At 54.2% G+C, this 13,405-nt stretch overlaps 2 protein-coding genes across 2 annotated transcripts in view; one reads left to right on the forward strand and one right to left on the reverse strand.

The window, feature by feature from the left end:
• Positions 1-1,354, forward strand: part of CTRL (chymotrypsin-like) — a 3,008-nt gene extending 1,654 nt beyond the window's left edge. Inside the window, 7 exon segments of the mRNA XM_008567249.1 lie at positions 62-165; positions 252-328; positions 431-512; positions 699-879; positions 969-1,027; positions 1,029-1,103; positions 1,193-1,354. Coding sequence (XP_008565471.1) covers positions 62-165; positions 252-328; positions 431-512; positions 699-879; positions 969-1,027; positions 1,029-1,103; positions 1,193-1,354 — 740 coding nt within the window.
• Positions 1,355-1,607: 253 nt separating this feature from the next.
• Positions 1,608-13,405, reverse strand: part of PSKH1 (protein serine kinase H1) — a 20,543-nt gene continuing 8,745 nt past the window's right edge. Inside the window, exon 2 of the mRNA XM_008567340.1 lies at positions 1,608-4,043. Within this exon, the coding sequence (XP_008565562.1) occupies positions 3,726-4,043 (318 nt within the window). The 3' untranslated portion in view covers positions 1,608-3,725. The remainder of the gene's footprint in view (positions 4,044-13,405) is intronic.

Below are 13,405 nucleotides of genomic sequence, written 5' to 3' on the forward strand. Positions count from 1 at the left end.
ACGGAGGTGGGGGAAGGTGGGCGGGGTTGTAGGAAGCAGGTCCTCACCCACCAATGGCCAGGCTGCAGCATTCCTGTCATCAAACCAGCACTGAGCTTCAGCCAGAGGATCATCAATGGGGAGAACACAGTGCCAGTCTCCTGGCCTTGGCAGGTGTCCCTGCAGGTAACACGCACCCTAGGGGTGAGTCAGGGTCCCAGGTGCTTCATGCCTAGGCAGAGCCTGAGCATCCCCCCAACCCCTGACCTCAGGACAGCAGTGGCTTCTACTTCAGCGGTGGTTCTCTCAGCCAGTCCTGGGTGGTCACAGCTGCCCGCTTTGATGTCAGGTGAGCACTTGCACTCCATCTGCCCTGCCTCAGCCCACGTCTTCCTACCTCCTTCCCCTGGATGTCCCTCTCTTGCTCTGCCCAACCCCACTCTCACTGCAGCCCTGGCCACCACTTTGTTGTCCTGGGCGAGTATGACCAGTCCTCCAGTGCCAAGCCCGTGCAGGTTTTGTCCATCTTGCAGGTGAGTGTGTGGGCTGTGGACATGGGAAGGAAGAGTGGGCAGTGCCAGTGGGTATGCTCTGGGAATAAGAAATTCAGGGTATGCTCTGGGAATAAGGAATTCAGGGCATGCCCTGGCCTACCCCCCTCAGCACCCCTCAACCCAAGTGCCTGTGCCCACCCACATGGCCCTTTCCTGGCACCACAGGTCATTACGCACCCTAACTGGAATTTCACCACTATGAACAATGACCTGATGCTACTAAAGCTCACCTCACCAGCCCACTACACAACATGCATCTCACCAGTGTGCCTAGCTTCCTCAAACAAGGTGCTGTCTGCAGCCCTCACGTGTGCCGCCACTGGCTGGGGCCGCCTCAGTGGCATGGGTAGGAACTTGGCCCAAAGATCTGGGTGGGAGGGCTGGAGTGGGGGTCAGCATCTTCAGCCAGCCTGACCACTTCCTCCCGGCCCACAGACAATGTGACGCCAGCAAGTCTGCAGCAGGTGGCTCTGCCCCTGGTCACTGTAAGACAGTTGTCAGCAGTACTGGAGTTCACGCATCACTGACTCCATGATCTGTGCAGGTGGCTCAGGTGCCTCTTAATGCCAGGTGAGCAGTGGTACCCTGTCCTCTGCACTGTTCTATGGCACACTTCCCCAGCCCCCTATAGTGACTTCTCCCCTCTTCTCCCTTCTCAGGGTGACTCTGGAGGCCCTCTTGTCTGCCAGAAGGGGAACACATGGGTGTTTACTGATGTTGCCTCCTCGGGCACCAAAAAATACAATGTGCACACACCTGCCATGTACACTAGGGTCAGCAAGTTCAGCACCTGGATCAACCAGGTCATAGACTATAACTGAGCCCACACAGGCTCCTCTCCCCATCTTAACCCAGTAAAGACCCCAGGCTCTGTCCTCTCGTGTTTCTTGTCTGCCCTCCTGGCTCAGAGGAAAGGAGGGGCTCTTAAGGATCCTACTCCTCAAGTGGACTTTGTCTTCTGGCACAGAAGGGGCTGAGGAGTCAGGATATTCCTAGAATAGTCATGCCCAGGCTGGGGCACCCCACCCTTCCTACTCTGAGGCAACCCTTTGGTTTACAGCAAGAATCCAGGACTATCAGAATGAATGGGCAACCTTCCCTGGGGAGGGCAGCCTGTTTATTGAATACAGATGATACATTTACAAACTGAGTACACAAAATAAATAACTGCACATTCTCCATCCAGGGTCCATAGCATGAAGGCCCAGGTGGGCCTATCAAAGGCCCAAGTCTCCAAACACCCTCTGTCTTACTCCCAGGACCAGGCCCGCCCTGGGCAAAAGAGGAAATAAATTGTCGGGGCTTCAGGCCCCAGAGACACTTAGGGAATTAGGGAGAAATTCTGAGGCTATGGGACTCAGGCTCTCCGCTGCCTCCTGCCCAGGGAGTAGTGGGGATGGAAGGAAAGTATGTTTAAGGCACAGTCAACTTGGCACAGAGTGGTCTCTTTGGTTTGGTTTTCCACTGGAGGTGGCACATGCAGAAAGAGGAGGGCCTGACCCAAGACTGCCCACTGGGAGGAGCTGAGTGCGGGCTAAACTCTCCATGCTGGCAGAGGCCCTGCAGCCTAGCTAAGGCCAAAGCTGGCCCCTCGCCCCTTCCCACCCACTGAAAGCAGCTGTGGAGGGAGGAGACTTGGGTTCCAGCCTGGTTTGTGGTAGGGGGAAGACACAAGGACAGACGTGGGGACAGTTTTGGCTCAGGCCTCTGGAAAAGCAGCCACCCAACCCCACCCACCTCCCACAGGGGCTCTCTCCAGCCTGACTCAGTGGGGCCCAGACTGGAAGGTTAATGCTGTGAAAGGAAGCAGGCACAGGGTGGCCAGGGCAAGGCCAGCTGTGAGAAGGCCAGTGTCCCAGGCACCCAGGTTCAGAGGCAGGTCACACAGTATGGCTAAGTTCCAGGGAGAAAGCATAGTGCTGATAACACCAAGGTCAAGGGTTCAGACCCTCAACCGTCCAGACAACAACAACAACAACAAAAAGTTCCAGGGAGATGTGCGCAGAAGCTCAGCAGATGGGAAGAGATGAGCAGCCCAGGACCACCCCCTCTGCCCCCCAGCAACTCCTTCCTTCCCACCACCTCTTGGAGGACTATGGGAGTACAGGATGGGTGTGCAGCGATCACTCCAGGCTGCTCATACCCGTGCCAGACACCAGATGGCGCCCTGATGCAGCTGCAGAGGAGGGAACAGTGGAGCCTGAAGAGGAGGGGCAGTGGGCAGTACTGAAGCATCAACCAGGGCTGACAATGGAATCTGGTGGGGAACCCCCTGCCCTCTGCCTTGGCCCAGGTACCCCCAGCCCCCAGGTAGCAGCAGTGGGGCTCCCTTTGACGCCCCACAGTTGGGAAGGAGGCACCTGGGGAATGGAATGGGCATCCAAGGAGGCAAGGGAGGTAATGGTGAGGTCTGCAAAGAAGGCACTGAGGGTTGTGGGCTGGTGGGCAGGCACCCCCTCATAGAGTGTGGTGGGAGCCTGGGGCAATCCTACCACCAGCATGACCACAGAGTCCAGAAGGGCTAGGGTCCATGCCATGGCCCTACCACCAGAGGTCCTGGAGAGTCCTGGGGCCAGGAGAGGTCCCTTGGGGTGCCATGAAGGAAAACAGATCTTAGTTGGGAGGTAGGGGACTGTTTGGATCTAGCCAGGGGCTGAGGCTCCATCAAGGCACAAGCTTTGTGCCTACCTGGGCACCCCACTGGAGCATAGTCTTGAGGATCAGGATGCCACAGAATGTGGAAGCCAGGGAGGAAGGCTCTGTGGAGGAAAAGGAATTCCAGGAGTAATTGTCCCAAAGGGTCCTGGGGCCATAGGACACCCTCCACCCAGCACTAAAGGCCCCTTTGGTCTGGAGAAGAGCCAAAGAGTGAGGGAGACAGTGAAGGCCAGGTCCTATCCCTTTCCCCAACTCATATCAGAGCAGTTGCCCACCAAAAGGGATATCGGTGCCAGGTGAGGCTCCCAGTTCGGCGGGGGAGAGGGGGGCGCATGGCCACCACTCTGTCACACCAGGCGCCGGCCCATGGTGAGGATGGGGGCTGCTGAAGGCACAGAGAAGGGACTGGGGCAAGACATTCTCCACCTACCGCCAGCTGTATTGGCCTATCTCCAAAGAGGGTGCTGGGCCCAGATGGCATAGCAATGCGTGGCCAGGCTGCGACCGTGCCATGTCTGTACCACAGCCAGTGGCTCAGCCATTGTAATGCTGTTGGTAGCGCAGGTTGAGCTCCCGCAGCTCGCGCTCCCGCACACGGCGCGACTTGTTGGAGCGTGTGGAGCGGCTGGAACGTGTGGACTGGGCAGATTTGGTGCTCTGGCAGCGCGAGGAGGCGCGTTTGAGCAGGTTCTGGGAGATGGAGCGGTGAAGATTCTTCATGGATGAAGAGGCTGCCATGCTCACCACCCACGGGTGCCTCAGGGCCTGCAGTGCAGTCATACGGGCTCCAGGGTCCACTGTCAGCAGGCGGTCAATGAAGTCCTTGGCCAGGTTGGACACACTGGGCCAGGGCTAGAGGCCAAGGACAAGCATTAGATCAACAGCACTCAACACTGCCCCCCATCTGGATGATGCCATCATCACAGTACTTGGACCTGCCCAGCATCCCTGCACTTCACCTAGAGAAAGGCAGTGCCCCCTCCTCCCATGGAGCATTCTAGGTCTCCCCAACCCATCCAACACTGGCCCAGGCTGCTGAGCTGGAGCTGCTCTCTGGGTGATGAGGAGTCTAACAAGGAGGAAAAGAACCTACAGGGAACAAACTTCTAAGGTACCCTGCATCCAAAGCCTGGCTCAGGGAGGTGACCCCTGCCAAAACTCCCCCAACCTATCCCAGGACCACCATAACTCAGGAAGACTTAAAGAAAATGTCTCAAACTTTCCCACCACATCCTGAGTCAGACCTAAGCTCCAATCCCTGGGTACCCAGACTGGGCCACTAAGAGGGAAAGTTCCTAGTCCTTAAAGAGAGGGTCCAATCTCCCTCCAACTGTCAAAGCTGTGGTGGGAGACCACTGCATTCCCTGTCTCAGTCTCACCCTCAGCCTTGCAGACATAAGGAAAAAAAGAAAACAATTCAAGACCACTAGATTTCTCAGTCTGCTGAGGTCAGGGGCTACTAGGGCCAGGCAAGGACCAGGACAGGACTCTTCTCAGGGGCACTCTCCAGTCTGCATGATTTCTCCAAGCCATGAAAGGCTCCAGGCAGTGCTATATGCCACCTTCATTTTAGTACTTTCTGTTCCCAGGAAGGAACTCCACAAAGATGTGACCTCATCTCAGCCACATACCAAGCAGCTGTCTTCTCAGAGCCTCAACCTGCATGGCTCCATCTTCACCTGGCTGAATTCTTAGGTTCTCAGAGTAAAAGACATTTGCTCAGATTCCTTCTAACCCCCATGCTTACAGCAATTATTCCTGCTGTAGCTTTAAGACTGTGACTTCAAGTTCATTATTCCCATTAGACTGTGCTGAGCTGGATGAACCCCAGTACCTGACACAGCACTTAGAGGAGGTGCTCAGTAGGTACGATGCCAGTAAACAACCCATAGATGCTGCCTGATGGGTGCCCTTTCCTGGAGCTGCTTTTAACTGTGGGGCTCAGCCAGGTGGAGCCTGGTAGCCCTGGACCCTTGAGCCCCTCTGCTGGAGGGCAGCAGGCTCTTGGTCCCTGCATCTCCTGGGAGCACTTCTGGCATGAGCTTTGATGCTGCCCAAAGGGTGGGCAGTTAGGACCTTCCTTGAGCCTGCTGCAGATAGCTTGGCTGGGATGCCAGGGGCATGATCACTTGCCTTCCTGCTGAGTGAAGTCTGACTGTTCTACCCCATGGTACCCTTCACCTTGGGGAACCCCTGAACATGCTCTCCATGGGGCTCAGGAAAATCTATGGGACCTCACATTCGGGGTAGCTACATGGCCATTTAGCAGACACCTGTACCCACTATCACTATCCCAGTCTGGCTCCCTTGACCTTCAACTCTTACCCAGCCCCTTCCCCACTGCTGCACAGGGGTGAGGCAGGGAGAACACTCATCTGGAGTCTGAGGAAGGGTTGGGGCTACTTGTGGTTGCTGTCCTCACCTGCCCTTTGGAAGGCAAATCTCAACTTTTACTGAGCTGAACTGGAAGTGACAGGGAAATTACATTTCCAAGTAGCCACCTAACAGGGCTGTCCTCACCAGTGGACCAGCTCCCAGTGATTACTAGGGAGATGCTGGCTTTCAGGAGGAGGAAAGTCAGGGCCTCAGGAACATGTGGGCAAGGGAGGCCCACAGAGAGCTTGCTGTCCAGAGCAGTGAGGGAGTGCAGGGAGCAAGAGCCCTCCTACATAGGCAGGTGGGCACCTCCTACTAGACAGGTGCCACAATAGCCTTTGGCTCACAGCTCAAGAAAGCCCCATAACTTGCTGCAGCCATCTGAACACAAGAAGTGTGAGAAATGCCCTCACCCGTCCAATGCTAAAGGATGGACACAGAGACACGGGGTACAGCAAAGTGAGATTTTAATAATGATCTTGCAAGGTCCAGGTGTCTGTGAATGGGACAGGCATGCCCGAAACAGTTACATCAAGCAATTTGTTCCCTACTGCGCAAGTCCCTCCCACAGTTCCTCATTGGCTGAGTACTATGGGGTGCACAATCTTCCCAAACATTGTCTAAATTTTATTACTTCCTTATAAGGCATTTATTGTCCCTTTCCCTCTGGAAGAAAGGGATGGACTCAGGACAAGCCCGTAAAAAAGGCCCACCAGAAGTCCTGAGGAGGAAGAAAAACCAGGAAGTAAAAAGAACAAGGTACCAGCTCCCATCTTGAGAAGTCACCCTCGGGAAAGTGTACTTGCAGGGGTTATCACACCACAAGTTAGTCAAGCAACCCTTGTTAAGTGATTCTTGAAAATGAATCATTTAGGCTATTTTCCCACAAGGAGCCACTGTTAGGGGCCAGCTACTCCAGTCCACGGACACTCACTGCAGCCCTGTCACTCACTTGAGAGGTGGAAAGAAGCAAGCCTAACAGGGCCCCTGATGGACATGGCAAACCTAGAGCTGAACAGACTAGGTCAGGGGAACACCTGTGCTGCCCTCCAACTTTCTACAGTCTCCAAAAAAAAGGAAAACTCACTGGGGAACACACTGCAGCTCAGCCTGGCCTACTGGTGGGACAGCCCCAAGACAGGGCTTGCAGCTCAGGCTAGCCCAAACAGACTGGGACAACAATTCTGCCCATGCCACTTGGTCCAGCCAAGACAGAAGAGGGGCAGATCCTCTGCAGAGGACAGAGTGGTAAAGCTGGACGCAGAGGCAGGAACATGAACATGGAGGGATGGAAGGCTTCCCCACTTCACATCCACACCCAGCCAGACCATGGCCCCCTGCTGCTCCAAACCAGTCCAATGCAGTCTTGGAGGGAGGGGTCTCCCACCAGACCACCCCATGGGCTTAAGCATCTCCATCTCCGGAGTGGCACAGGCTCACACCAAGCATCAACCCCTGCTGCTCACAGAGCGGCCAGCCTGTTAGTGCCAAAGTGAGCAAGATCGATCCGCCCCTCCTGCTCACCTAGACTCTCGCCACTCCAATTACCGTGGACATGCGGCTGTGTGCAGAATGCCAATGGACTCATTTGTCTGAGGGCCAGCCCAGCCCTTTCTGGCAGGCCCCAGCTCTCCCCATCTTTGAGGAGCTGTGAGCAGCTGGACCAGGAGGGTCCCCCAAGCTGTGACTCAAGTCTCCTGACCTGAGAACCAGGCTATGCCAATGGCACCCAGTCTGACCCTCGTGCACTAATGAATTTGCAGACGATAGTCAGGCAGGCCAAACACAGGGAGGTGGTCCTCATCTAGCCCACTGACAGAAAGGCAAGCTTAGGCTGACCTCCAGCACAGCAGCCCCTGGCAGCCCTACGGAGGTCTCCAACAGTCCTCAGAAAAGTAAGGTTTCCTACCCTCACCCACAGCCATGCTTCTGACCCCAAGTCCAATTCAACACCTCCCAAGAAAGCATTCAACACCCACAGCCCAACCCAGCTGCTTCCCCAACAGGCTCCGACCCGTGGAGCCATGTAAGTATGTCCGTCAGCCTATGACTGACTGACTGGGAAGAATTCTGGGCACAAGAAAAAGAAAAATGATGAACAGTCATGCCCTTCAGTTTCCACAGTTCTAACTTTTTGCTCTGGGTGAAGGACAGAACTCTTTTTTTTTTTTTTTTTAAAAGATGACCGGTAAGGGGATCTTAACCCTTGACTTGGTGTTGTCAGCACCACGCTCAGCCAGTGAGCGAACCGGCCATCCCTATGTGGGATCCGAACCCGGGGCCTTGGTGTTATCAGCACCGCACTCTCCCGAGTGAGCCACGGGCCGGCCCCTAAATTTTTTTTTTTTTTTCCTTTTTTTTTGTCTTTTTTCGTGACCGGCAAAGGATCGCAACCCTCAGTGTCGCGCCCATACCGGACCGGGACCGGCAACGGGATCGCAACCCTCGGTGTTGCCCCCGTACCTCGCTCGGCCAGTGAGCGGCCGGTCTGTATGTGGGATCCGAACCCTCGGCGGGAGCGCTGCCGCGCTTCCCAAGCGGCGCACTGTAGCAGTGCGCCACTGGGCCAGCCCTGAAGGACAGAACTCTTGCCTCAGTATACCTGAAGCTGGACCAGGAGACACACTCAGACCTCAGGTGGCTGACATATGGAACAGGCCCCAAGTATCACCTGGTCAGTATCCCAGAGACTTCCACCTGCTTCTGGGCTGACACGGAGCATGGGGCATGGAAAGAAATGTTCAGATGTCAGTTGGCTTTGTCTCCAGACGCTCAGGTCTCCCCCTGCTCTGGATCAGAGGACAGCTTCAATTGGTACCCAGGGTGACAGCAACACTTTCCTTTCCACAAATTTCTGGAGCTGTGTGGGTGAGGGATTGGGCCCTGCCCTGAGAGGAGGACAAGAAGAGGCATGGGAGGAAGGGCACCACCTCCACTCTGATCTGACCATCAAGTTGTCTGCCTTTCTCCTGAGTCCATAGCCCCCAAGGAATCCTTGTCCCCTTGCACATAGGGTACTAACTCCTGATGTGGTAACAGCAGGGAAGCTAAGAGGAGGAGAAGGGAGAGACCTATTCCATGAGCACTTACTTACCAACTTTGCCCTCCTCATCCCCCATTTCTGCTGGGCCAAAGCCACTCCTCAGCAATAGAGTCCAACTCTCTTCAGAGGGAGAGGCCCCAAAACAGAAAAGGCTTTCCAGTCCAGCTCAGAAGACTCACCTCTCCAGGACCTGGCAAGAACATTAACCAAGCCACTACCAGTGATCTCACTTTGCCCAAGAACTAAGGGAACAAAGGATGGAGCCAACTCTCTGGCCTAGGCTGCAGAGAGAGGAGGAAGCTGCTTCTTTTTGACAACAAACCCAGCTCACAGGGTTGCCCTAGACTTCTTTTGGCAGGCAGGTCTGACCGCTCTCAAGTGAGGCTGGGACAGAAAGGCCCAGGGTCTCTTCTGGATGGCATCTGGGTGATAGGTTAGAGTGTTAGACTGCAAGCCTAATGACCTGCATTCTAGCTTCACCTCCTCTGTGTGACCTTAGAGAAGACACAGCCTCCTTGTTTGTAACATGAAAGGGCGAATGCAATTAATTCTAAGTCCCTTCCAGTTCTAAAGTCCTGGATTCTAAGAGCACAGCTCCCCATCTTCTTTCCTGACTTGGATGCGTGTAAGGCACACAGCATAGCATCTAACATCGAAGCTGGCCTCTTGAGCCCTATGGGTTCTTCATTCAGCCCATGACTACTCTGGGGAAGGTTCTCTGGCAGAGAAGGGAGCCCCACCACAGAGCTGCTGGGGGAAGAAAGGCAAGAGAGAAGCCTGGGCTTTGCTACCATGACTCAGTTCTTCCTTCAGCTTTGCCTCGAGATGTATTTTCAGACCCAGTATTCCCACCCTCAAAGGCCTCCTTTCTGTACTTACGTGGGCCTGAACGAAAGCACAGAAAAGGGCACAGAGGAATTTCTGGGAAATGGTGCTTTGGGCTTATTCAAGAGAGCAGAACTATCAGTATGACAACAGGAACAGCACACTCTGACGCTGCCAACGAGGATAAGCATTTTGAAAAATTCAGCAGAATCAGACGCTATGTGGCAGTGGAGCCTGCACCCCTCCTCTGGTCAAGATACCTATCATCCTGGTGCCTGGGCTTTTGGACCAGACAGAATCCACCACCCTGGTACCCAGCAGGGGGTGGGTGAGGGACGAGCAGCAGAAAAGAGAAGGATGTGGGGGGAGAGAGTCTGAGGGGGGAAAAAGAAGGAAGAGAATGGAGCTTTAAAAGGAGGCAGAGAATAAAGATAAAAATAAAACGAGAAAAGGCGTGAAAACTTAAAGGTGAGTAAAGCTGCATTCTGAAGCTTGAAATAAATAACAAAATGAAATCTTCTGCCCCCACTTGTCCCTGCCCAGAGCCCACAGAGTGAAGGAGAGGGACAGGAGAGAGAGGCTACAAGAGTCAAGAAGGATGCTGTTTGCTCAGTTTGGAATCAGGAGCATATCAACAGCCTGTGCCAGCAACCTAGTAATGTCTACTTTTAACAAATGTCCTGGAGCAGCCCTAAAAGGTTCTGGATTTAGAATCCTGCTGCAGAGAGATCACTTTTATCTCCATTCAAGGGTTCTGCTGAGGCCAAGTGGTTTCTTAAGGGCCCAATCTGGCTCTTTTTTATTTATTTTTTAAACTTCCTCTCATTCTAATTTCTTTCTTTTTTTTTTTTTTTAAAAAAAAAGATGACTGGTAAGGGGATCTTAACACTTGACTTGGTGTTGTCAGCACCACGCTCTCCCAAGTGAGCGAACTGACCATCCCTATATGGGATCCGAACCCATGGCCTTGATGTTATCAGCACCACACTCTCCCGAGTGAGCCATGGGCTAGCCCGCATTCTAATTTCTGATGCAGTTTGGAGCCCCACTGGCTGTTAGCATCTCACCCACACTCTGGCCTTTGTCCCCAGACATCTGTGTTCTTGGAATGCTGGCCACACAGGGCTCGCCTCAGGGTCAACACTTGGTCAACATGGGATGGCAGGATGAGTGAAGAGATGAAGGTGACTTAGCCTCTGTTCCAAAATGGCTGGGCCACACTGGAGCAGAGCTCAATTCTGGGCACTACGTGTGTATGTGCATTGGGAGACAGACAAACCAAGGCACGTCAGACATGAAGGAGAAGCGTGACCTTGTGAGATGGGAGGACTGACCGGGGAAGGCGAGCTTGGAGAGGCATGGCCAGAGGGGAAGGTTGGACCAGGCCACCACTAACTGTCCCATCCACTGAGAGTCGGCTTCCATCTAAGGGGGGCAAGAGTGGGATGAGCGTGGGAAGCCATGAGTGGATCTAAAGAGGTCAGAATGTAGGAGAGACAATAGCCTGGTGGCTCCCAGAGGAACTCGAGGGCCCAGAAGTGACAGAGCCTGTAACAGCACAGTGTTATTCAGGTAGAGACAAACAATGAAAAGAGCAGGAGGATGGGGACAGCTGGCGCGCCAGTCATGGCTCTGAGCACAAGCTATGATCCACCCCCCTTGCTGGAGAGCCTCAAGGGCTGCGGGCACTGCTCTTTGGGGAGTGTGTAACCAGGGCAGCAGCGACAGAGGAATGGCTAGAGGACAGAGTCTAGGGAGCCCAGTGGTGGCCTATGAGGGGCTGCTGCTCCTCCCTACTCAGAGCCTACCTCCTGCACTCCCCTCCTCCTCCAAGAGACCACCCCGCCTTCCTGCAAGAGGTCTCCAAGGGCAGGTGTTCAACCACAGTGACCAATTAGGGGCCTACTGCCCACACCCAGTGGCCCACACCATGCCATCTCCCACTGACCAGTCAGGGATCTGGCCTGAGGGTATCAGCTCCTGCAGTGAAGGAAGGAGATTTAATCTGTCGAACACCTGGAGCTTTGGTGAGGTGGGTGGGGATAGCCTGTCTCGAAGGATCCTTCCTAGACAGATATGGGGACATTTGCTCATCCTCAGGGGAACCTTGCATACAGACAGTGTCTTCTAGGACTTGACATCCAGCAGCCACCAGCATGCAGGCAAGGAAGAAAAGCTTAGGGATGCTTCACAGCAAAGAATTCTAAACCAATCTGTGTTTTCTTGTGCTGTCAGTTATTGAGACAGATGTGGGAAAGCCTCTGACTCTGGTAGCAGGGGGCAGCAAGAGAAAAGACGTAAGCTGAAGGGTCCATCACAGCCCCTATCTACACTAGAAAAGCAAAGCAATTAAAGCATCCCGCAGAATCCAAGCACAAGCTAGGAAACATGCTACCTGTCTGCCTGCATTCCACCCCGCCCGCGGCACACACATCTGGTGTCCGGCTTTCCCATGTCCCTTAGGCAGTCCTCCCTGTGGCTCTGGGGTAAGGTCCTATCCCCGATCGCCTGGCTGCTCCCTGTGACACACAGGGGCAGATGAAGAGCAGGGAAGGAGACAGAAGAGTCAGAGAACATGAACCAGGCAGCGTGACCAAGTCCCATAGGCACTGACCCCATCACTTAGAGAGCACCAAGACATGCACATCCTTTGCACCTCATTTTATCTTCAACATGCTAGGGCATATGGTAGAGGCATTTTAAGAAGTGGGGAACAGCTCACCCAGTTAGAGCGTGGTGCTGATAACATCAAGGCCAAGGGTTCAAATCCGTGTACCAGCCAGCCACCAAAACAAATAAATAAATAAATGGGGGAAAGTGAGGCAAAGAGAGGACCAGGGGATGAACTGTGATGGCAATGTACATGTCAACTCTGGCTCTGGGCACTCATCCCACTACAGGGCTATCAGAACTACAAGGTGGCCCAACTCACTGCCCCTCAAGTACCGCTCGGCCCCAAGTCAATAGATGGTCAGCCTGCAGCCCAGAGACCCACCCCTGGGAAGCCATGTTCCCCTACAGTGACAGAGCGGCCCTGCAGGTGGGTTGCTCTCCCACCAGCACTCACTCTCCTAAGCAAGGCTCTGGTGAGCGCCTCTGCCCAAGCCCACCTGTACCTGGTATAGTCACCCAAGCTTGCCCACAGCTCAGAGACTGCCCAAGCAGAGGGGGGTGACAATTCAGGCAGCAAAGCTGCTGATGGCATCACTCTGCCATCAATCCTCCAAGAGCCTCTTCATCCGTCGTGCCTCTAGGAATAGAACTCTTGACAAAAACAATGACATCAGGCTAAGGACGTCACATTTCATGTCAAGCAAATCAGAATCTCTGTGTTAGAGGATCCTAACAGCCCTCTAGTATGAGTCTACAGGTGATGACTCACCTTCTTTGTCACTCCTTTAGAAATAGCTCCTTGAGCCCTCCTGGGGCCTCGTGCAACGGCAAGCTCACCTCTCAATGTGGCTCTGTGTCTTCAGACTGCTCTCACACTCACACAGGCCTTCCTCACATCTGGCTAACATGTGTCTCCCCACCACTTTCAATATGCCCTCTCTATTCCAGCACCTCTGGCACTGGGTAAAAAATTCAAATTTCTCCTCTCAAAGTCATCTCCTTTCCAGCATTCCCTCCTCTGAGAGTCCTGTATTTGCCCTAAAAAGTGAAAAGCACACTCAGCTCTAGGGCCTTCAAATCCTTCCCTTTCCTATGCCCCCATGCAGCTTGCCTTTTAAGCACACTGTCGGCTGGGCCGAGCCCGTGGCGCACCCGGGAGAGTGCGGCGCTGGGAGTGCAGCAGTGCTCCCGCCGTGGGTTCGGATCCTATATAGGGACGACCGGTGCGCTCACTGGCTGAGCACGGTGCGGCCGGTCTCGAAAAGGACAAAAAAAAAAAAAAAAAAAGCACACTGGCGGGAAGTTCTCTGCTTCATCTTAAAGCCCACCCCTGAGAAAAGAGCCCCCCCCCCCCGGC

This window comes from Galeopterus variegatus, unplaced genomic scaffold (genome assembly GCF_000696425.1).
Source record: "Galeopterus variegatus unplaced genomic scaffold, G_variegatus-3.0.2 Scaffold18, whole genome shotgun sequence".
In the NCBI taxonomy this organism is placed as follows: domain Eukaryota; kingdom Metazoa; phylum Chordata; class Mammalia; order Dermoptera; family Cynocephalidae; genus Galeopterus; species Galeopterus variegatus.